Source organism: Patiria miniata, unplaced genomic scaffold (genome assembly GCF_015706575.1).
Source record: "Patiria miniata isolate m_02_andy unplaced genomic scaffold, ASM1570657v1 HiC_scaffold_11, whole genome shotgun sequence".
NCBI lineage: Eukaryota > Metazoa > Echinodermata > Asteroidea > Valvatida > Asterinidae > Patiria > Patiria miniata.
Window position 1 is genome coordinate 6,942,771 of NW_024037049.1, and position 24,006 is coordinate 6,966,776.

Genomic DNA, 24,006 nt, shown 5'->3' on the forward strand with positions numbered 1-24,006 from the left:
AAGGGCAGACAACAGAGAGGATTTCAAATTCAAAAGAGCTCTCATTTATTTCGCCAGACAGACTTTGCGGTCAACTCACCGCAACGTACCCCTGATTCCCAGCATAGAAAACCACAGCTAGACAAAATGTATCAAAATGTTGCAAGTTGGAATATCCAAACCTTTTAGTGGCCTATTTGTTAGAAAGTTATCTCCAGAGCACGCACTTAGCCAGACAAAAGAACCGGGTCAACGCACCTGTGCCCTAATTAGCCCGCCAACAATGCGCCCGCCGGAGCTCGGCTTGCGATTTTTTTTTTTATACTGAAATGTCACCCTTCGTGTTTTGGGTACACAGCTTATAATACATCCGCTGTGGGCAAACAAGGAAATACTGCTTTGCACGTGTCAAGCCGGGGCGTGTGTATGCCGCACCCACGCCCATTATTTGCATAAACTTAAATATGCATTTACAATTCAAAGACCCATATTTCATTGAATAAAGACATTAAATATCATAGGTTTTTTCTTGGAGTTTTTGGTTGTTGAGAATAAGTTTATTTAAAATGATATAAAATCATTTCCTCAATTCTTGGTGACAAAAGTGCGAGTTATTATTATAAAAGTGATTTTTTTATCCTCAATACTGTGACTAGGAAGTACACCGTTTTGTAGACTTCAAGATAGCTTCCAGCAATAGATATGCTCGGTTCCTGTTTGCGAGTTAAGGGTCGGAGAGTCACAATAGCTGACGCCACCCGCCGTGTTTGGGGTTCACGGCTTAATACGTCCCCCATGCAAACAAGGAATCCTTCACTCTAGCTTCTCTGGTTATTGTTAATCTTTAAATTACTGACAACTGAGGAACAACTGATTGTTGTCAAATACCTGATTTACCTGTGAAGAAATCATGCATGGCATGCTGACGTGCGCACGTACGTTGACTACATGTACATGTATGGCATATTTTTGCTTTTGAGGGAATTTGGAATGGCCAAATAACCGAATATTCGAATATTCGATCGATTGGAAGGTCGAATATTCGAATATTCAATTATTCGAATTGACTCAGCCCTAGCCCCAGCCCTCCAAGGATTCCATGGGCGTTTTCGAATCCCTGTTCTTGACAACAGGCGTGTAACACGAGAACGTATTCTCGAGCTGGTTGTTACGAACGCGCGGGTGCGTGTCGCATCAATATAAAGCAATGCAAAATGGCCGACAATCGTCTGAATTTGTTCTTAGGCCTATTCCAAATGAACGAGGACGACTGTTGCAAAACCGGACATGCGGGGATGAAATTGCAGACCTGCACTATAATGGTATTCTTATTCCAATCATTAGGGTATTAGCAAAAGAAAACCCACACAAAACAATTTACGAATCTTCACAGTCCGCCATTTTGTTCAAGCTGCACCTCGCCGAACCCTCCATCAACCGGGGAGTGAAAAAATCGATCCGCGAACGCCCTCTCGGGTCTGTTCGTCACGTTCGAGACCGCTGTTCTCGTGTCGGGTTAACCCGAGTGTTGTCAAGAACAGGGATTCGAAAACGCTCCTTGGGCCCCACCAGCGTTCCCGAGCCCCAGCCCATTAGGATTCCACGGGCCCCACCAGCGTTCCCGAGCCCCAGCCCACCAAGGATTCCACGGGCCCCACCAGCGTTCCCGAGCCCCAGCCCCAGCCTACCTTCCCCAGTTTCAGTATGAGCCGATAGCTGATTTCGATCTGGATCTCGATCTTTCAGCGATCACCGGGGCCAGCACAGAAAGTCCCCTCATCCAACTTGTGACGTCACAACTTGCGATGGTGATCGCCAAGCTGGATGAGCAGTCAACCGAGACAAAAGAGCTGCGGGGAGAGATACGAGGGCTTCAGGCAGAGGTAAACGAGCTGTGGGCAGAGGTACGAGAGCTTCGGTCCGAGGAGAAGAACGCCTCAAGTATCACCAGTGAACATCGGGAGCCACAGTACATCATCGCCGACAAGCATCTCAACACAGTGCTAATAGGCACATCGAACAATGCCACCCATACAATGGACAAGGACACTTACGACAAAATCTTTGACAAGGTGGACAACCCCAAGGACTTGATCATCAAATTAATGGCAGAAGTCTTCACCCCAGAGGAACTCGCCAGATCAAATTACCATAACAGCGGTGTTATCTTCAATGGCAAAGAAAAGGTCACCAAAGAATGTTTGAGGAAAAAGCCCAAGTTTATTGCAATAATGTCCCAAGCGGCCATTGAATTCCCAAGACACAAAATTGACGAGAAACTGCAAAAAGCACTGAAGGATGCAGTCAATGCAAAATGTAGAAAAAAGTCTTCCATGTTAAGATCGTAGGCTGTTACATGTAGTCTAGTAGGCAAGATCAGGGCGTATTTGCAGATTTTGTTTATAGTTGATTGACAACGATTTATATCTTGTAGGGTTTTGTAAAATCGTAAAAACCACCACCTGATTATGCATGTTACTCTCTTCCAACTGTAATGGATGGATGTTTATTTCGAGCACCTGAAACAATCGACCATGCATATTTAAATTAAATTCTGACCTTATACAATAATTATCTTTAATTATTGAGATTATTTGAGAGCTGTGACAAATAAATAAAACAAAACGCTTGAACCGGATTTCAATCGTGTATTATGACCTTCATTAAATGATTGATTTTAATTTATAAAACCAAATAGTAATTTACACCAAATTGTAATGCTTGTTCCTCTTATTTTTTGAGAATCAAAGTCACACTTGCAATAACCATTGAAATTTCATTTGTAAAAAAATATATACATGTAATAATAAGAGATTGCCAAATCCCTATTTTATTTCGCCAACCAAAACCGCGGAATTTTTAATCCGACTATCCAGCCTAGCCCACCAAAAAATATTAACCAACGGCTTCCCATCTCAGTTTCTTTGTTGAAATCTTGACTACGTGGGTTTTTTTTCTGCCCGGCCCGACCTCGTAATTATTACTTTTTATTCCGAGTAGGCAGCCCACAAAAGATATAAACCCTTCCGTCTGGTTTTATTTTTCCCCCTCCCGACCGCGTAATTATTATTTTTATTCCGAGTATCCAGCCCACCAGTTTTTTTTTTAACCCCTTCCGTCGGTTTTTATTTTTCACCCCGCCCAACATCGTAATTTATTTTTATTCCGAGTATCCAGCCCACCAAAAATATTAACCCTTCCGTCGGGTTTTATTTTTCACCCCGCCCGACAACGTAGTTATTAATTTTTATTCGAAGTATCCAGCCCACCCAAAAAATATTAACCTCTCCGTCGGAGTTTCATTTTTCACCCCGCCCAACCGCGTAATTTTTTATTTGTATTCCGAGTATCCAGCCCACCAAAAATATTAACCCTCCCTGTCGGTTTTTATTTTTCACCCCGCCCATCCCGCGTAATTTATTTTTGTATTCCGAGTATCCAGCCAACCAAAAATATTTACCCTTCCGTCAGGGTTTTATTTTCAGCCCGCCCGACAGCGTAATTATTATTTTTAGTCCGAGCATCCAGCCCACCCCAAAAAATATTAACTCTTTCCGTCGAGGTTGTATTTTTAACCCCGCCCAACAGCGTAATTATTTTTTTTTATTCCGAGTATCCAGCCAACCAAAAATATTTACCCTTCCGTCAGGGTTTTATTTTCAGCCCGCCCGACAGCGTAATTATTATTTTTAGTCCGAGCATCCAGCCCACCCCAAAAAATATTAACTCTTTCCGTCGAGGTTGTATTTTTAACCCCGCCCAACAGCGTAATTATTTTTTTTTATTCCGAGTATCCAGCCCACCAAAAATATTAACCTTTCCGTCGGGTTTTATTTTTCACCCCGCCCAACCGGGTAATTATTATATGTTTTATTCCGTATCACGCCTGCCGAAATATGGAGCATGGACCAGGCATACTTTTTTTTATTCATTCGTTTATTTATCACAAGACAAGAATATATACGGAAGTGCTCAGTTGGAGAGGTCGGCAAATCAAATGGTTACGAGTTAATCGTGTTACAAAAGAAGAATAAACGCAGTTCGGCACGCAAAGGAACGGGAAGGCATGCAGAACGGGAAGGAAACTGTGTTCCTGCATGGCATTACGCCTGAGGACAGACAACAAAAGGAGCACAAAGGGGCCATTGATCCTCGAAGGAAGGTGCCTATTGTCCTCGAACGCAGGTTTGTGTGCTTAGTCTATGGGAGAGTGTTATATTACAGGGACAAAGGAAAACACAAAGCCAATCCTCGGAAGCATAGCAAAAAACGACTGTGTGCGCACGCGTGCGAACGGTCAATGTATTTTTGGTGTCTCGCCTTATTTTGTGAAAAACTTGTGGAGTACCACTTTAGTACCCCACAAGGTCACAAAATGGCCTCGTGGGGTACCTCCCATTGTTCCAGTACCCCATAAGGCAGTGGTTATACATGCACACACACACACACACACACTCACATGGACGGACAAGGCGGAAACAGTATGCCCCGGCAGGGCATAAAAATGGTTACAAACATGATAAAATTTGCCTCAATTAATGTAAACAACATTTAATGTCGATATTTCTTTAAAAAAATAATGGAGAATTCATGTCTTGCACACCACTATGCACAATGCTGGTTATGCCTAACTGTCTGTATTGCATGGGAAGCACAATAAACAGCGGGCGCGGGCCTGAGCAGCGTGAATGCACTGTGTATCTAGCGAGCAACAAACCACATGCTGCGGCAGGAAATTTCACGAAACACGCTGCACTGTATCGCCTCAAGTATGACCTCCAAATAAATTCATGAAGAACAAAAAATACATACACAGACAAGGGAGAATTCTTCTTTCTCCATCAATGTTTACGACCATTTGTTCGACCTGTACTGCAGTATTTAATTTATATGCTATGTTGTCAAATGCATAGACTGGTTGCCACCTTTGTCAGGATGTCACTGGCCAAGCATTAACATATGGGTCTTTCTACAGTATTGGGTAATTTTGACGGACAAAGATTACACAAATATTTTATTAAGAACCATCCACTGCAGAGTTACAAGTTATGTGTGATATTGTTAAGTATGTATTAAAGATATATCAGAAATAAAACAAAAACCATTGGTTGTTGTGTTTGTTTATTATTCACTTAACTCTGAAGAATGCGTCCCTAAAATGGTGCTGAATATTGTGACATTTCCTGAAAGGCAGGAAACTATTGCTTTTTCTCCCTGTTTCAGTCTCAGTATTAAACTAAATTGACAGTGTACGAAGAGTTGGAGTTTCCCCCCACATAAATAATATAAGATGCAACCGCTGCGAGCTCACTTGTAAATACACGCCGACTGTCAGGTGAGCCATTATCCACGTAACTGTGTCCGTCAAAATGTTACGTGGGTAATCCCTTGCCAGATTGGAAAATCTAAGCCTTGTATCCCCACCTGGTTATGACTGTTTTATAGCTATGTTATCTTGTGTGAGGCACATATCATGACAGCGAATGTTTCCATGGAAAAGTTTCTCAAAACGGCCGACGAAATCTCAGTTCCAACTGTCCGTCAAATTGTTACGTGGATAACTGTTATCCACGCATCACGCTCGTGTGCCGACTCAGAATTAGATAGATCCCCAGTTGACATCTTATGGTGTTCTCCCCTCACTGAGATGGGTTTCTGACGTGTTGTTCTTGAACAGTCTTTCCAACTTCCTGGCGAATGTTTCATGTTTGGTATTCCGTCACCAGAGTTACGTGGATAATGGCCGTTACGTGGCTAATCATGACAAAGGTTTTTAAAACGTCTTAGCACAGCGAGACAGGACAAATTTGTTTCCAGTGATAGAAGATGATGTCCAGTAACACCATGTTCAGTGTTCGAAGCTAGGTAAAATTAAAAACAACTAAACGAGCTGATGACACAAGAGACGGACACAATGACTGGTGTGTCATTACCCTTGTAACATGATACGGACATAAATGTGGATGCCGCAGCAAACCACGCAAAAAACAGCTACCCCGTGTAATTTTTTTTGCACTGCAGGACTGAATGGTCCATGTCAATATTCAAGGGGAAATCTGAGGTGGTATGTGATGTAAAAAAAACAGTTAATTTTCAACTAAAATCGATTTTAACAATGTTAATGAACAGGGCATGAAAAGGTTCACCAAGGGGGGAGAAAATGTAAATTTGGAAACAGCCGTCAACTTGCGAGTCGCTACCGATGCAGTAGAAGCCGCCATTTTTTTCCCGCACTTTCGTGCCGCTGTCATGAGCGAAAGTTTGCCTCTCAAACTGGACTTTCCAAAAAAATCCAGGTGAGGATTCAACACTTAAAAATAGTTTAACAAATGTTGATGCATTCATACTCTTTTTCTGTGTGAAATTTTTTCTGTACGACTCGTTTTTTGGGGTAAATTCATTGGCTGTTTATGCCACAGGGCCTGACAAGACAGAGTTGTGTGGAAAACGCACGTGTTGCGTGGCTGTTATGTGTAGGCTTTTAAGTGCAATACAGCTTGTCGCAGTGCAGTGTTCGCAGAATGAAAACAACGACGTGGCGCACTTCAAAGTTTCTCCCAACTTTCCCCATGCATGTAGCTCATTCTCTTTGTTGTGAATCTTCATGTTCATTAACTTAAATACTAAGTAACTTTTTCTAAATAATACTTGATGTTGACTACTTTAGTATCATAAATTTCGTCCGATTTTTTTTTTTTAAAGGTTGTGTCCGGAAATTGGGCACAAAATCAGCCATTGTTCCCAGGCATGGCGCACTGGAACAAATCTTTAAAAAAATCCCAAGTGAACATTTAAAAATGTTTTAAGATGATTGGAGTTGGGGGTGATATGTGCATAACTGTTAGAAATAATTTTGTTGGAAATAAATAAATGTTTAAACGTCTGTCAGAATTCAGTTGCCTGTCAGTGCCTGTGTTTATTTCCATTGCGTCCGTCAATGTTACGTGGGTAATTCTGTGCTAATGCTAAATAAATACCCTTTTTGAATGTGAGCCATATTATCAGACTGACTTGACAAACAACAAATTAAGCAGTCAGTAATGGACCACCAAACACTCAGTTATTGGCATGACAGACTTCATGCATTTAATCATTGTCTTTCAATGGAAAGATAAACAAAATATATTGACCATGTGAAAAATACAGTGATTCAGAGGGTGTTTCATATTTTTTTCGCTGAAAGGGAATTTGTGGGGGATTTTCTAGGGTGATATTATTTACAATAATCACTTGCACTTTAAAAACACACATACCACAATTGATCAAATACCTTGCTTGACTGCTGGGACTACCAAGGTGTCCGTCCCCGTTACATAGGTAATACCCCTTAAAGGCAGTACACAAACCCCTAATTTTTTATTGTACAAGAGAAAGTTATCTTTTTGCTACTTTTTCTGAAAAGGTGACTGTACCCTCAATTCATGTTTGAGTCTTTAAATCTTCTCTAAGCAATTTCAATTTTGAGGTAAATGTCACACTCTTTTACCCAATACTGTAGAAAGACCCATATTGACAGTCACTGCCGCAGGATTTTGCAGGATTAAGGCAGTGCGCAGTGGTCACCCCTCCATGGACCATATTCAAGAAATAAATGAGGAATTTGCAGGATTGAGGCTATATGAGGCCAATTTGAGGATTTTTAAGGATTGAGGCTGCATCCTACCAAAAAGGCCTAGGGAGTTAGACTTAAAAAGTAAATAAAATTCAAAAATTCATACAAAATCACACAATGACCTCATCATGACGTCACCTAAATTTTTACCTATAACACATTCCAGTCTACCTACCGGTATACAAAGTTTCAACCCAATCAAACTTATGTAGATTTAGGACTTCAAAATATGCACATTTGTGATGAGGTCACGTGATGACCCATGACATAATCACCTAAGCTGACTAAGATAACAATGTACAACAAAGATGAATGCCAAAAAAAACGTGTACTAAATTCATGTACAAACTCTCATGGGATTTTGCGTGAACAAAAAGAAAAAAACAAAAATAAAAACCAAAACAAAGGCTTTTTTGCAAAATTTGCAAAAAGCCAAAAACAATCCAAACAAAAAGGCTTTTGAAAAGCCAATTAAGTTATCTGATCACTCTGTAACTTTCTACTGCACATGTTTGTCCTATCAGAATATAACATGACATAAACATGCAAAATGCAGAAACAGCAATCTGTTTGTCAACAAACATTCATCTTTTTTTTTCTTACCTTGCTTTGTTCATCTGAAAGAAGATCTGAACTGTCTTCCATTCCATCCTGCAATTAAAGTGTGAAATGAACAAGTAATTTTTTTTTAAAGCAAGTTTAGAACATTGTACATGCTTTGATGGATTTTAACGAGATTTAAATGAAGAGAGCCTTGGGTGGTAAACCACAATTCGTCTTTGGAATGCTGACGTCTAAAGGTAAAGTAGGGGTCATTATTCAAATAGGCTTTAAATGTAGTTTGTGTACATAATTTCATGAATTTTGATGTAAGTTGGATGGAGTAATCCTTGGGTGGACAATGTGTTGCTTTTCAACATCACCCAAGGGTGGATCCAGAACACAATTTTTTGGGGGCCAAAAATATTTTGGTCCCCAAAAAAGTGGGTCAAAAAAATTACGGCGTGGGGTTCGGGGCCCGCTTAAAAGGGCCCCGAAAAAATTTTGGATTCTAGATGCTCTGTGGTGCGATCTGAGGCAATTTCTGACCACTTTAAACAATGTTTTTTTGAGGAAAAGATGGTGGTGTACTCATTGCCTGCCTTTATTGCGATGTCACATAAAAAAATTTAAAAATTGGTTTCGTTTTTGGGGGGGGGGGCCATGGCCCCCTTTGGCCCCCCCCCCCCCCCCCTGGATCCGCCCTTGACATCACCAGGTATTTTGAAGAGTACAGTTACATAAAAGGTTCATTTAGTTGTCTTACAGGAAATGGTTCCTAAAGTACACTTATAGAGTTTCATTGGCTGTTTCGGCATGCATGTTGAAACAGGCCTTTGTTGGAATTTTTTTTGGGGGGGGGCCTTTGTTTTTGTTCAAGTTGTTTTTTTGGGGGGGGATGTTTCTGCAAAGTTGCGGAAAAGCTTTTGTTTTTGTTCTGATTTTAGTCTTTCTTCTTCTTCTTGTTCCACACCCAAAATCTCACAGACTTGATGTCTTTTGTCCGCGCCACTTTTGGCACTAATCTTTGTCCATCATTCAAAGTTACAGGCATAGTCCCTATAGCAAGGTTGTGTCCCGAAGAGTGGCGTCATGGTAACATCATCATGGGTCACATGACGTCATCTTAAATGTGCAAATTTCAAAGTCCTTTATCTAGATAACTGCAATTCCGATTGGATTGAAACTTGGTATGTAGTTATTGGTGAAAACCAGGATGTGTTATTGGTGAAAATTAAGGCGACGTCATCATGACGTTATCATGTGATTGTATACATATTTTTCAAATTTTGAGGTTTGATACCATATCTCACGAACGCAACATGCTAAATTCATAATTCTTTTTGTATTAGATTCATTAGGTGATATATTGCATAGTTTTCTTTAAATGTGTGACCCCATGATGACATCATCAAAAGCATGATTTTTCAAAACACATATAAGGGAAGGTCCAATCGTCATGAAACTTGGTGGAAAGGTAGATAGTGGTACTAGTATGCAAAATCTGAAATGACGTCATAATGACATCATCAGCTGATTTTTTTATGAATTTTTCATTTTTTTAAGATTTGTTTATTACAAAATTTGACACTGTTTTTGATATGATCCACTTCAAACTTGGTGCAGAGGAAGAACAAATTAACATATTTTTATTTTCTAAAACAAAGTGGCATTTGAGGGACATTATAATGAGATATTTAATTCACTTTGAATAGTTTTCCAAGCAATATAGACCTTTTATGCAGCAGTGCTTCTCTGCGATTCCCTGTGCCCCGTATAATATTGGGCCTCCTGTGCCCCGTATAATATTAGGCCTATGTACATATACGTTTCGAACATATACATGTGTACATGTTGTGGGTCATTTTATGAAGTGATGTGGTGTTTCTCCGTGTTTTTCTGTGCCCTGTACACGGTTGAGATCAGTTGAGAGCACACAGCCTATTCTACCTCACTATCACATAGCACCTCGGCCTTACGTGAGATTGCACCTTCCACTGGAATATATCGTCACGCTTTAGAGCATCTATTGTAATAAAACAATAGGAGACCCATATATAACCACGCACAAGGCACAGGTTCCACAGTGCATTTTTCGTGACCGGAGTGTATCGTATAGAAACGTGTTAATTATATTGCTGTTAATTATAGAGCTGTTGGCTGGGGCTACAGACAAGGAGACAACTCAAGCGACTCAATCAGACGAGTCCAGCCACTCCAACTCCTACAGCGGCAATCCGCTGGATAAACCATCGGGTAAGCCTAAAGGCAAAACCTCAACCAAGGGTAAACGTAAATCAAACGATTTGGTTACTCGTAACAAGTTTGAAACCCTTCAAAACAAGCTCAATCCCATGGCTAATGCCATGGAACAGATACAGAATTTCATTCTATCTGAGCCACTCCCTAAACGGGCCAAAACTGACCCATTAGTAAGGCTGTTGACGATCTCTTGCAAAACAAAAAGCAAACTGAGCAAGGGGATTCCAACATGGCTCTACTACAAGACTATGAACAGTTATATGATGATGGGAGTGCAACAGTGTTGTAGTACTCGTACTTGGTACTTGTACTCGAGTACTACTTGAGTACTTTTTTTGGAGTACTCGTACTTGTACTCGGACTCGAATGTCAAAGTACTCGTACTCGAAATGACGGTACTTGTACTCGGGCAGCAAAGTACTCGTACTCGACATGTCGAAATTGTTCTCGATCATTAAAGTACTCGTACTCGAATAGCAGTACTCGGGGGGGGGGGGGGGGGGGGGAATGTTATAGCTTCACTTACCATGGCCTTATTTTATTGATACTTCCAGTTTGAAATGGTTGATTTTCCTCTGTGCAAGTCCGGACAAACACATTGAACAGCTGGCCATGGGTGGGTCTGTATATCGGTCTGACTGGGCCTGGGCCAATAATGCACAATAATTGCCTTATGGCCGTATTCGGATATGCGAGTACTCGTACTCGTACTTGGAAGTACAAATACTCGTACTCGGAAGTACAAGTACTTGTACTCGGAGACCCGTTCTTGTACTCGGAGGTACTAGTCTAGGGGCTAGACGTTGTTCTTGTTTGCTACGCCGCGCCGTCCACCGCTATAACCGGCCACCGCGAGAGGGCGCTATCACGACCAACCAATATCACCCACGAACCTGTTAGGACAACGTCTAGGGTACTTGCTTAAATTTCCCCCCCAAAAATGGGGGAAACTAGTGCGCGTGCGCCAATTTTGTATGTAATTTTCTCTTCACGCACGCGCACTTACGAAACAGATCTGCCACAAAACTGCACAATAGTCTGGAAGCTTGCTATGCTACTGGCTGGACGTTTCAGACATACAGTGGATAATTGTCTGCTGTCGGCCGAGTCGCGGGTTGCCATCCCGCCGTGTACGGCGCCGGGCCCGTCCGGGGTAGCATTGCACATTGCAGTACGCTCGCGCTGTTTGGTTCGTAAAATACGACGGAGAAATGGCGGAGAAGTTGCCATTTATAACTAAGCGCAGTATGATACACCAAAGTATAGCGCCGTAGGCGCACACGCACACATTAGTGTGACCGTAAGGTCAGAGCTAAATTCTGCTAAAAGCACATTAAAAATCTGCCAAATTCCCCAGAATTACTCGAAATACACTATAAACACGTAAAATCACATGTAGATTGGTAGTATTACCCATAATTAAGGTTCAACTCACATTATAAACATTCTATAGTCACATAAAGATGTTATGAAATTATCCCGTAAATTTCGGGCAAAACGCAGATACGGTCCAACGACGTTTCCCAGTGAACTTCAGCACCTAGACCCAGAGTTGTAACGAGTCACTGATTTTTGTGACTCGAGTCTAGTCAAGTCATTTTAAAGAAGTGACTTGAATTCGAGTTTAGTCATTAGGTCAAAAGGTCGAGTCGAGTCGAGACAAATATTTAGCTCGAGTCAATTCGAGTCACGATTATTTGAACACTATGTATACCAAAATTTATAAAAGGATGCAATAACTTTAGCGAGCATTCAAATCCTAAAGCTTCATAAAAATCGCTGAAAACCGATGATGAAACAGCGAATTAGAAAATGTGTTTAAAAATCTGGTTCCCAGATGGTATTTTGTATTAGAACCATGAGGTGGGAGTCTGTGACACTTGTATATTTGTACATGACTGCTATTCGCAAAGTAAAGTGAGCATAAATTTTGCACGGTAAGTCATTGTGAATATTTTTTCGCAAATTTGCGCTTTTTATTTTTGGGACTCGATCGTGTCTTAATTATCAGCCTTCGCTCGAGTCGAGTCGAGTCCTTTGATGCAGGGACTGGAGTCGGGTCGAGTTATTGCTCGCAGTAAAGTCGAGTCGAGTCATTTGCTCGCAGTAAAGTCGAGTCGAGTCACCAAAAATTGTGACTCGAGTCGGACTCGAGTCGAGTAATTGACTCAAGTCATTACAACTCTGCCTAGACCAGCCAACTTGTCCCATTATGCCAGGGTTTGTTTGAAAGGATTGAAGCTTTTTAAACAAATATGTATCATTTTTTGTTCAAATTTGTTGTTCAGATTTTCTCATTTTTTGTTCAAATTTGCTGTTCTCATCAAATCAAATTTGCAACCATTTTTGCTGAATTCTGCAAGAAATCTGCCGAAAAAAAACCCATTCTGTCAAATTGTCTGTCAAACTCTCGTTTTTTTTTACAAAATTCTGACAAAGTTAGCCGAAAATGGGCTAAAACGGTCACCCTGGTACACATGCACCATTACATGTATACCCACGTAATTATTGTACATCATGATTCAATCCGCAGGATACGGCGCGGTATGGTACGTCAGGGAACTAGACTATGAATATGCATGTTTTGGGGTAATTATGCAACATATATAATGCGCACTACATACATTAGGCCCAAAAAAAGAATAGTTCTGCTTCCGGTTACCCGACCGACCCTATTTGTAGGCTGCGACCCTAAAAATTTTATCGGCAATTCCCAAAACAAACAAAAAACAAAAAAATTTAATAAATAAAAAAAAAATCCGTCTTTTCTGTCTTCACATAATACCTCTCAACAACCCTTTTGCATCCAAAAATGCTTGTATTTATTTGTTTTCTTACTTACATTCGCTTTTTTTCAAAATAAACCTCCGTTATTACAAAATCGCTTCGCGATATAACTACTTCGCAATTCGATGTCACGCACGGTGACTATAATCACGTGGCGACGACTGGTTCCCGCCGCGCCGCGCAGGGGCTAATTTAGAAGACAATGAAAATGCGGTAACCAGTCCATAGCTAGCTATGCGACCAGTACAGTGCAGGCCACTGTCAACTGGTCTGATTCGACATCGTAAAAATGCCAAGAAAACACCGATGGAGAAAGAACATTTTTGCAAGTTAATTTACAGAATTGATCTAGCTTGTCTGTGTATGTATTTTCTGTGTTCAAGAGTTTATTTTGAGATCGCACTACTCGTATTTTGAGTGATACATGCCGCGTGTTTCCCGAAATTGTTGACCGCATAAACAGGTCAGTCGGCCCATGGTGGGCCGCTCGCCACACACGCACGTATCACACACCTCGGAGTTTTGGCCAGCTCCCCGCGTCTTGACTAGCTTTGTGCATATGGTGTGAACGGCCTGAATTTTCCATTATTTTTTGAAATTATCGAACGTAAATATATTGACAATAATTAAAGGTAGGTTTTACTCACTTTTTGTTGCCATTTCGTGTATAGCTTTCGTAGTGCAATATAAATAGTTCAGGCTAAAACTTCGCATATAATTGAATACCCCATTCAATCTGCATAAAAAAAATTGGAAAAAAAAAAACAAATTTCCGACCGACCGACCCTATTTTTGAAAGGCATGTAATCGGAAGCAGAACTATTTTTTTTTTTGGCCTTAGGCAAAACAGATGCGCGCGCATTACACAACCAATAGCAAGTACCCTAGACGTTGTTCTGACAGGTTCGTGGGTGATATTGGTTGGTCGTGATAGCGCCCTCTCGCGGTGGCCGGTTATAGCGGTGGACGGCGCGGCGTAGCAAACAAGAATAACGTCTAGCCCCTAGACTAGGAGGTACAAGTACTCGTACTCGTACTCGGCAACCTCAGTACTCGGCAGTACTCGGTACTCGGAAAAAAATACTCAACTACAACACTAAGTGCAACTGGTGTCCCAATCAACGAAAAGTTGGCTGGGCTCATGACCAAATGATGCGTCAGAAGCTGGCCGATGATAAAGTCACTGAGAAATTGAAAATCTAGAATGCCCTTCAAATGCTGAGGCGTTGGGAGTCAACAGGGTAAACCATGAGGTATGGAATACCCTTAAAGCTATAGTCCATCATTTGTAATTAGTGCATTTTGTTCGTTTGAAGCAACAAAAGTGTTCAAAATCTAATAAAGGATACTGAGCAACTAACCTGATGAAGTTTCAGCTAAGCTTCAGCTGTACATTCCGAGAAAAGCAGCATTCTAAGATCTCAATTTCAAATCAAAAGTTACTGAATCGTGTTTTGAATTGTTTTGAATTGCAGCTATATGCGGCGTCGCGCACTGATCCGACGAATTATAACAACCGCACGCGCGTGTGCGTCGTTCCAATACTTGTGCACGCTGCACCGAATAACAAAACGAACTACTAATTTAAATTTTCCTACGGGGCTTCTTAAGAATCACCGTTGGAAATGCCTTCTTTTCGTTGATTACTTCAAAATGACAGCTTCCCAGAAAGAATAATTTCACAGGGAGTTTAGTTCCCTTACTATCTTTCAACCAAGTTTGTTTTTCAACAGTAATTACACCAGTTACTTTTCGGATGGCTGCAAATGATGGACTATAGCTTTAAACCAAAGACCCGTTCGCTAGACATTAAAATGCAAACGGCCCAACAATCCCTTTTAGCAGGTGTGGTGCCTATTGTGCGGGCAATTGAATCGTTAATGGCCACGGCTAACGCCCCCTCTGCGTCCGAAAACTGGACAATGCCAGAGTCGAGATTAACCGACTTCTTGACGCAGTGTGCATGATTGGGCAAGCCAATCGTGAACTGAGTCTCCGAAGACGAGATCTCACTAAACCCGATTTAAATCAGCAACTCGGGGGTCTTTGCTCTGCCCAAGTACCCATAACTGGACTGTTAAAAAATGTAAGGACATACAGGAAACTAATAAATTGGGGCACAAAGTCGGTCAACGTTACCGAGGCTCAACGGGCAAATCAGGCTGTGGGCAATTCCAACGCCGGCGGGACACACGACCGTATCAGTCGTCCTGCGGGAGTTTTCGCTAGGGCGCCTTAAACTACAAGGGCCACAACAACACCAACTGGCGGGAAAAGAAGTCCCAATACGCTCCCGCAAGACAGTCGAGTGCACCAACCAAATAGATCTGTGCACTTCGGCGAGTAAATACAGTCTAAAAACATACATGTATACGAGTTTGTGAGCAAGCAACAATTTGGAAACGCTCACCCCGAATCAGTCTCTAATAACACAATGCATGAGCACAAATGTGATAATATAATATAGCAGGCAGACTTGCTAAAGTTATAGCAAAATGGCGTGAAATAACTTCAGATAATTGGGTTTTCAATGCAGTACAACATTACTACATTGAATTTGCCAAACGGCCTTCACAAAATACCCTCCCTCGTGAAATTTTATTTTCACAGCATGAAGTTAGTCTAGTATGTGAAGAAATAGACAAAATGCGTCTAAAGGGCACCATTGTTGAAACAAGCCATGTGAAAGGGGAATTCCTTTCAAATATCTTTATCCGCCCTAAGAAAGACGGATCTTTTCGGCCCATTATTAACCTGCGTTGGCTCAATGCTTTTGTTGCATAATTCCATTTCAAAATGTAGACAATACATTACGCAACGCAGTTGATCACACAAAACTGCTTCATGGCGTCTATTGATTTGAAAGACGCATACTTTGCTATTCCCATTGGGAAGAACACAGAAAGTTCTTTAGATTTATTTGGCAAGGAAAAGTTCATGAGTTTACCTGCCTGCCTTTTTGGCTTTCAAGTGCCCTTCAAGTGTTCACTAATCAGTCATACGGTTGCGAAGGGCGATTCATTTTGAATGAAACTACATGTGCACACACATGTTCACGTTGGCGGGCGAAATCTTTGAAAATTAATTTCTCCCGTTTGGAAGACCGTATCTTCATGCAACTTTCAGGGTTTACTTTCCTCGTAATGATCCAAGTATGTGCTAAAAATCGTTGTGATGTGTTCATTACTTTTGCTGAAATTGGAAAAATAGGCCTGGCTACATGCATCATTGAAAGTTGTAAAACTGACGTTTGCAATAGCTGCCAATCTTTTCAAGCCTCACGAATATTAATAAGGTTCCTATCCATAATGGTGTGCAGTAACAATTTTGAGAAAAGCCTCCTTCACAAGCTATTAATTGATAAATATCAACCTTTTTGCCGGCTTCCATTGGTCGATACCGAGACCCACGCCAAAACACGCCGAGTGACGCTAATGAATATGCTAAGGCCAAACAAAAAAAATGGTTTGTTTACGGTAATGGTCTGAAATAATTTTATTTTGTATTTTTATTTTGTATTCTGCAGGCTCATGTGTGTTCATTCGCAAAATATTTGTATAAAAACATTATTCAAGCATTCAAGATACTCAATCGATACATTTCATTCCAAATTAATTCGTACCATCCCAGGGTTCTCCCCAGGATTTTTTTAAAACCTGTGGGGGAAGTTTTGCTGTGATTCAACAACCTGCGAAGCCATGGCGTGGGGTTCGGGGCCCGCTTTTTAAGCGCCCCGAACATTTTTGAGAGAATATCTTGAAGGCCCCTATTTTTTTAATTAAAGAAAACAAATCAAAACTACATTTACTAGTATAATTTTCAAATCAAGAAATTAAGGTGAAGACAAAAATCCTTTTGCTTCCGATTACATGCCTTTCAAAATAGCGTCAATAGGTCGGAAAAACTATTTTGCCAATTTTTTTTGGGTGCTGATTAATGGACCATCATAGAGCAAGGAATCATGTTTATTTTGTGCCTGGATTATTTTCATTTGCGCCACGAAAATTATCAAGACTGGCCATCCAAAGTGATTAAAACTTGCCGCACCTAATAAAAAATATTTTTGAGGTGGGTGATTCCACTATATGCTTAACATACATCACGGCCGCTGGCGCCACTGACATTCAGTCTGGCCAGCCGTACATCGCGCCGTGCTCACGGCCCAGTATCAGTGTGCATTACTGCACTGTGTATGGCCCATCCCACGTGGCCGAAAATCTTGCACTACTGCAGAAACACGCTACGATGTTACGCCACAAGTTCGTGCTTTGCAATCTCGTCATTTTAATGGAAAACACATACACAGAAAATAAAGATCATATTCTGTGAATTAATTTGCAGAAATTCTCTTTCTCCATCGATGTTTGTTTGGTATTTTTACGATCCAACTTCGGCCGACGGCACAACATTATCGTGGTACGACGTTTGTATAGGCAGTAGTCACTGGTTCCAGTCCTTCATTATAGTATTGATTCCGTTAGCACGCGAAGGGAACCAGTGCACCATGCTGTATGCGCTGCATGCCTGTCAGCTGGCGGTCGACAGAAACCGTCATCGTGTGCATTTTGATCACACATGCATCAGAAAAACAGGATTTTTGTCAAGATTTTGCTACATGTCAAGATGAAATAATGGCGTATGTAACGATTATATTGTGCATTTTAATGGCGTGAATAATGATTATATTGTGCGTATCGGGGGCTGAAAAATGTGATCAGCATTTTTGTCGGGCTGATTCGCAGTACGCACGTTTGTACGTGGGAAGAACCCTGCCGTCCGTCGGCCAGGCGCACCAGTTCACCCCGATGCGTTTGTGCAAAAATAATCGTACTTCATGTAGGTTGAGAATTCAAGTTTTGAGATCGCGATTTTCGCACGTTTATCACAGGTATGTTTGTGTCAAATCATGGTCAGTTTCAAGTGTGGAAAATGGTCTATGTTCGTGGCAAATAATTAAAAGTACTTGACATTTTTTTTAATTTGTTCATTAAAAATTATCAATATCAACCTTCAAAATGGCAATAAAAAGTCTGAGGTCGGCAATTTAGCCAAAAAAATTCCAGGTCGGTCAGGTTACCGTAAACACACCATTTTTTTTGTTTGGCCTAATCTAAAATACGATATTGTGTGGCTTGGCCGAAATCGGTCAACCGTAGCGCTTAAGGGGGTTTGCTGAACAATGCATGTGAAGAAATTCGGCAGAAATCATCGTCAAAATTTTCCATGGGAATCGTTCAAATTGTAACACTAGCGTTTGCAACAACACATTAAGCTGAAATTCGGAATATACTTAAATTATATAACTGCTCGTGAAATAGCAAATTTGAGAAACTCCTAAAAAATGGATATAAATACAGAGATTTGGGGAAGTTTTCGAACGATTTCTTCCACACTTGAAGGTCAGCTATACCAGTAAACCAGTATTGACGTTTCGGCATCGATGACGGCGATTTTTTTAGCTTTGCTTAACTATGGCAGACGCTTTGCCTTATTAACTACATGACTGTAAGGTAATGAAACCTCTTATTGCCACACTCAGAAACATGGGTCACGAATCTTGTGACTATAAAGATGATTCGTTGCTATTAGGCAGAACAATTTAAATAACATCAAAGCCCGGACGTCCCTCACTGAAGATTGGGATTTGATGTCACTACGAAGGTGTCTCAACTTGATTCACAGAATCGATCTTTTTTTGTATAATGTCGTACGTACATGTACGTACCTAGAGAACATTCATTCAAACGCTCAAAGGTCAAAGTTCTCTCATTATTAAAGATGTATGTTTATTTCTAAAATTCTGCAATTGCGCAGGGATAAAAAACCTCATAATATAATATAGTGAAGAAAAAAAAAATTGTCTGCATGTACGTCCCACAGGAAACCAGACTTTGGGCTTTACGCGCTTTTTTTAAGGGTTTTAAAAGCCACTTTTGGGGTCAAGTGAGAGGAAACTAGGGTCATAGGCCTAACTGTTTGAATTTTCAAAATCGGACAACTGAAATATGACCATTAAAAAATCTTTTGTATTTTATTTTGTTGGCTAAAGGTCGTGGGAAAAATTTGCATGTACCGGTATCTGCCTTGTTTACATACTAGGTTTACAAAACGGAACAGCCCAAGTAATCCTATTTGATGTCATACACCAATCACGAAAAGGAGGAACCATCACGTAATACGTTGCCCCCCCCCCCCCCCACCAATCAACAAAATGATACATCACCACGTTTTTTGATTTAGCTTTGCTAACTACCATACCGTATTATTAGCAAGCCAAAATTTGTTACTACATAAAACAGTCACTGATCCAGTGCAACTTGTTTTTCTTCTGTCAACGATGGTGACATCACACAAGCCCTTAACGGAAGAGCAGTGAAAAGGATTGAACAACTTAGCAAACACATTTAATTGCAAGCGGTAAGTTTTCAGACTATTTTGCTCTTTTTTTTCTTCAAAATTACCGCTTGTTGGGAACAATTTAAGGGCTCTTATTGAATGTCACGAATGTGTAGCTCTATCCAGGGTAACTGTCTTTCTCATTTGTAATCTCTTTATAGTTTTTTTTGGGGGGGTTGGGGGGGGGGGGCTTTTGTCTTCGCGTGGGTATGTTCAAAATGCTACCGTGTACCAGTCACAAAAGTACAGGGTATGCCGATATGGTGGAGCGCTATTAGGAGTACCCCTAGAACTATGGGTCTTATTACACAATACCCATACCATACATGTAAATGTAGGTAAGCATATCAACGCGAACATGCTGTATACTCTATCAATAATATACAGTCAACCTAGTCCGAGTAACTTGGACCCAACTTATCGCCTTTTTAACATTCGGACATGACATGGTCTGGCGATAGTAGTCGGGAACTAGTAGTCGGGAACTAGCTTGAACGGGTTTCCGCTCATGAAAGCTGCCCTATTTCCCGAGTCCATATCATCATTCGAAATGCACTTGAGTTTTCAAACGAGATCCAGTCTACTCATTATCATAATCGATGCATCGCACTCAGTAACACAATCGCACTTGGGATACAGGGACCTTTGAAGGAACGCTGGGCACAACCACATCACGTTTTCAAACACGAGTCGGAAATTTAACGTGTTCACGAACACGAGGGGAGCTCTCACTCTCAGAATTGAACGGGAAATTTCACTTGTCATCAGGATCGTAAGTAAACTTTACTAAATGTCAATCTCTAATTGTACCTCAAGTGGCATATCTAGTTATTTGAAGGCCATTTTGAGGGTGAAATCTAATGTTTTTGTTGGGCAATGTTGGGTTTTTGGGTCAATGGCAGAATTGTGTTGCAGAATTGCGCGATGGCAGCGGTTTAGCTTGGACCCTACTATCGCCAGACCATGTCCGAATGTTAAAAAGGCAATAAGTTGGGTCCAAGCTACTCGGACTAGTCAACCTAGAGTTGAGTTTTGGAGTGGCCGCTGTATATTTTAGCCCAAGCATATAGATGCCCAGTACTTCTTGCCATACTCTTGTTCTGTTCGCTTAAAATTTAAGAGTTGAATCGATCCTGATGGTGCAAAAAAATGATGAAAACAGTACCATTTCTGTACCGAAGCGAAGCTACAGTTTGAGTTTTAACGTTAACATGAATGCGAAGCGTTGTTGTCGTGACGTCACAGTCTTTTGGTCTGGGAACCAACCACAGACACCGTGTACATGTATATAGTGCATATTGCAGGCGGCGTCAGACTGTCAACTGATAGTATTATAGCGCGCAGCCATACAGAATGGGCGAATGAATTGTACAAAAAAACAGCCGTCGCATCGCAACTCGCACGCCTGAGCGACAAGATCGATTTGCATAAAGCGCAACGTCACAGCTTCGGTCATACTAATAAGCTTCAACACAGTGTCAACACATCGTCAACACAGCGTCAACACCTCCAAAATGCATTGAAATTGTCAAAACCAGTCTTAAAACCGTACAGTATGGGCAAAAATGAAATTTGGCTTAAAATCAATAGGTTAAACGTCTGAAAATTGCAATTTTCAGTTCAATAAATTTGGCTATCCGTGCAGAAACATGCAGCTCTGAAATCGGCAGCCATCTTGCCTCGGGGCCAGCGTGGACAATACCATTAGCATCATACAATCAATCAATAGAGGGCGGTCATTAAGTGTGAATTCGCATACGACATGATAATTTCATTACCTGCATACCCATATCTGAAAATGTGTAGCCCAAGCTCCGTCCGAAGGCAAGATGGCGGACTCGACAATGAAAGTGCTGCTTAGAGATCATTATTTGGGGTAAAAAAATCCATTTTCGTAAACGAAATGTAACCTGTGACACACCGAAAATCTCTTTAAGTCTAAACTTTACAGTTCTATGCCTTTTTTGTCAATTTACAATGCATTGTGGAAGTGTTGATGGTGTGTTGACGCTTCTATCATGTGCTGTGTTGACGCTTATTATTAGTACGACCCCACAGCTTTGGGGTCATCGCTTTTTACATTCAAAATGGCTGCCATTAACTGACAATTTATGTGGGCATATGTGCTCCAGAAAGATGCAACAATTTCTCCAAATGTTAAAAAAGGCGATTCGTAGAGTCCTAGTTACTCCCTCGGGCACAATTGCAGAATACCCCGCCACTCGGTCTATGCACCTCGTAACCTGCTACGGAGTCACATTTGATTGCCCTAAAAAAAGTCAGCGCTACCTGTAGTGTACGTACTAGGCCTACACATGTCATGCTCCACTGCACTCCCACTCCTTATCCGCGTAGCCGTCAACAGAGTAGTTGGCTTGGGCTAAGAATTTTTTCAGCAACTCCCATTCCTTTTGTGTTGCTTCGTTCTCAAGCATATCAAGGGACTCCCACTTCCTGTGTAGCCAGCATGAGGGTAATTGGTTTGGACTTAAAACATTTTCAGCAACTCCCGTTCATTTTGTGTTGCTTTGTTCTCAAGGGGACCCCAACTCAGTATCTGCGTAGCTGGCAATGGACTTGAATTGTTTCTTTTTCAGTGATTCCAACCGCGTAGCCTGAGATTTTAGGGGTGTATTTCCGAAGTGGAGTATGGGGTATTCTGCAATTACTCCATATGTTGTTTCTTTTCCAGTGATTCCAACCGCGTAGCTAGCCCCATAAATGTGGCCAATTTAAAGGCCACACTTTCACCATGTACAAAAACATAGGAACTTTGTCAAATTTTTTATTTTCACATTTAGGCTTACTTTGCAGTTTATTTTTGCTTAGAACCATACTCACCCTGTTAATATTCAGAAAGTGCTGCCTTTTTCAGATGTCTGATTTTGTGAAATTTCATATTGAAATCTGGATACACAAATGTGTGCAAACGAAACTGAAAATTTCACGAAAAAAAGACATCTCAAAAGGCAGCACTTTCTGATTAGCCTATAGTCAGATAGGCCTAGTAATTATAAAGAGGGTGAGTAATCTGAAGCAAAAATAAACTACAAAACTAAGCCTAAATGTGAAAATCAAAATATGACAAAGTTCTACAATAGGCCTACATGTTTTTGTACATGGTGGAAGTGTGGCCTTTATTTACAGAAGTGGTCCAGTAAATTGGCCACGTTTATGGGGCTACCGCGTAGCCAGAGATTTTGCTTTTTAGGGGTGTGTTTGCGAGTGGGGGGGGGGGTAAATCTGCAATTACTCCATGTGGCCACATGTCGGACTATAGCCCCATAAATGTGGCCAATTTACTGGACTACCTCCGTAAACATAGGCCACACTTCCACATGTACAAAAACGTGTCGAACTTTTACTTATTTTAGGCTTAGTTTGCAGGGTTTTTTTGCTTTAGAAGCATACTCACCCTCTTTATAGGCTAATCAGAAAGTGCTGCCTTTTTCAGATGTCTATTTTTGCCTTGGGTGAAATTTCCAGATTCATTTGCACACGTTTCCGTATCAAAATTTCGACAAGTTTGACACGTTTTTGTAGGCCTACATGTGGAAGTGTGGCCTATGTTTACGGAGGTAGTCCAGTAAATTGACCACATTTATGGGGCTAGTCGGACTACACTACAGTCATGACATGCATGACATCATGGAGCAAGGAAATATGCGTCAGGTTGCAACTTTTGATCCTTTTTTTTAATATACCTACCATCATGACCTTTTTTCGGGAATTTTTCGTGCTAAATGGTGATGCAGTCCACTACTTGTAGAAAAGTATACCTTCGTACAGATCAATTCTGGTCTGTCAATCACTTTCCTTCCAAATTGCAGAGCAGAGTGGTTTGACTTAAACTCAGTGGCTGTGCAGCTAGTACGGCGAATGTCGCGAACCGCGATGCGCGATATCATATACCATGTACATGTACTAGTATACGGGCCGGTGTCGTGTCAAAAACCGTCCGGTGCCAAATAGTGTCCGCTGAGCATGCGCAGTAGGCGCCAGACACTATTTTATACATGCCAAATAGTGTCCGGTGCCAAATATGTCCGGTGTCACGGTCTCACTTCCCCGGCGTGCTAGCTTCTCCGGGTGGATTCGGCGGACAGTCGATCGAGCGAGAACAAGGGCGAAAAATCGGACAGTATTTTGCAGGAAAAATCGGACAGTATTTTGCAAGGGGGAATCGGACAATATTTGGCAGGGCGGGGAATCGGACAGTATTTGTTGGTAGGAAAAATCGGACAATATTCAGTGGCGGGGGAATCAGACAATATTTGGCAGGGGAAATCGGACAGTATTTAGCAGGGAAAAATCGGACATTTTTTTCGCAGGGAAATCGGACACTATTTGGCAGGGGGAATCGGACACTGTTTAGCAGGAAAAATCAGACAGTATTTGGCAGGAAATATTGGACAGTATTTGGCAGGGGG

General features: G+C 41.2%; 1 protein-coding gene across 1 annotated transcript in view; it reads right to left on the reverse strand.

Annotated features, from left to right (window-relative positions):
* Nucleotides 1-23,482, reverse strand: part of LOC119743378 (sorting nexin-6-like) — a gene marked incomplete at its 3' end in the record, with an annotated part of 177,042 nt that extends 153,560 nt beyond the window's left edge. The window contains 2 exon segments of the mRNA XM_038219769.1: nt 8,195-8,242; nt 23,285-23,482. Coding sequence (XP_038075697.1) covers nt 8,195-8,242; nt 23,285-23,290 — 54 coding nt within the window.
* Nucleotides 23,483-24,006: the final 524 nt, after the last annotated feature.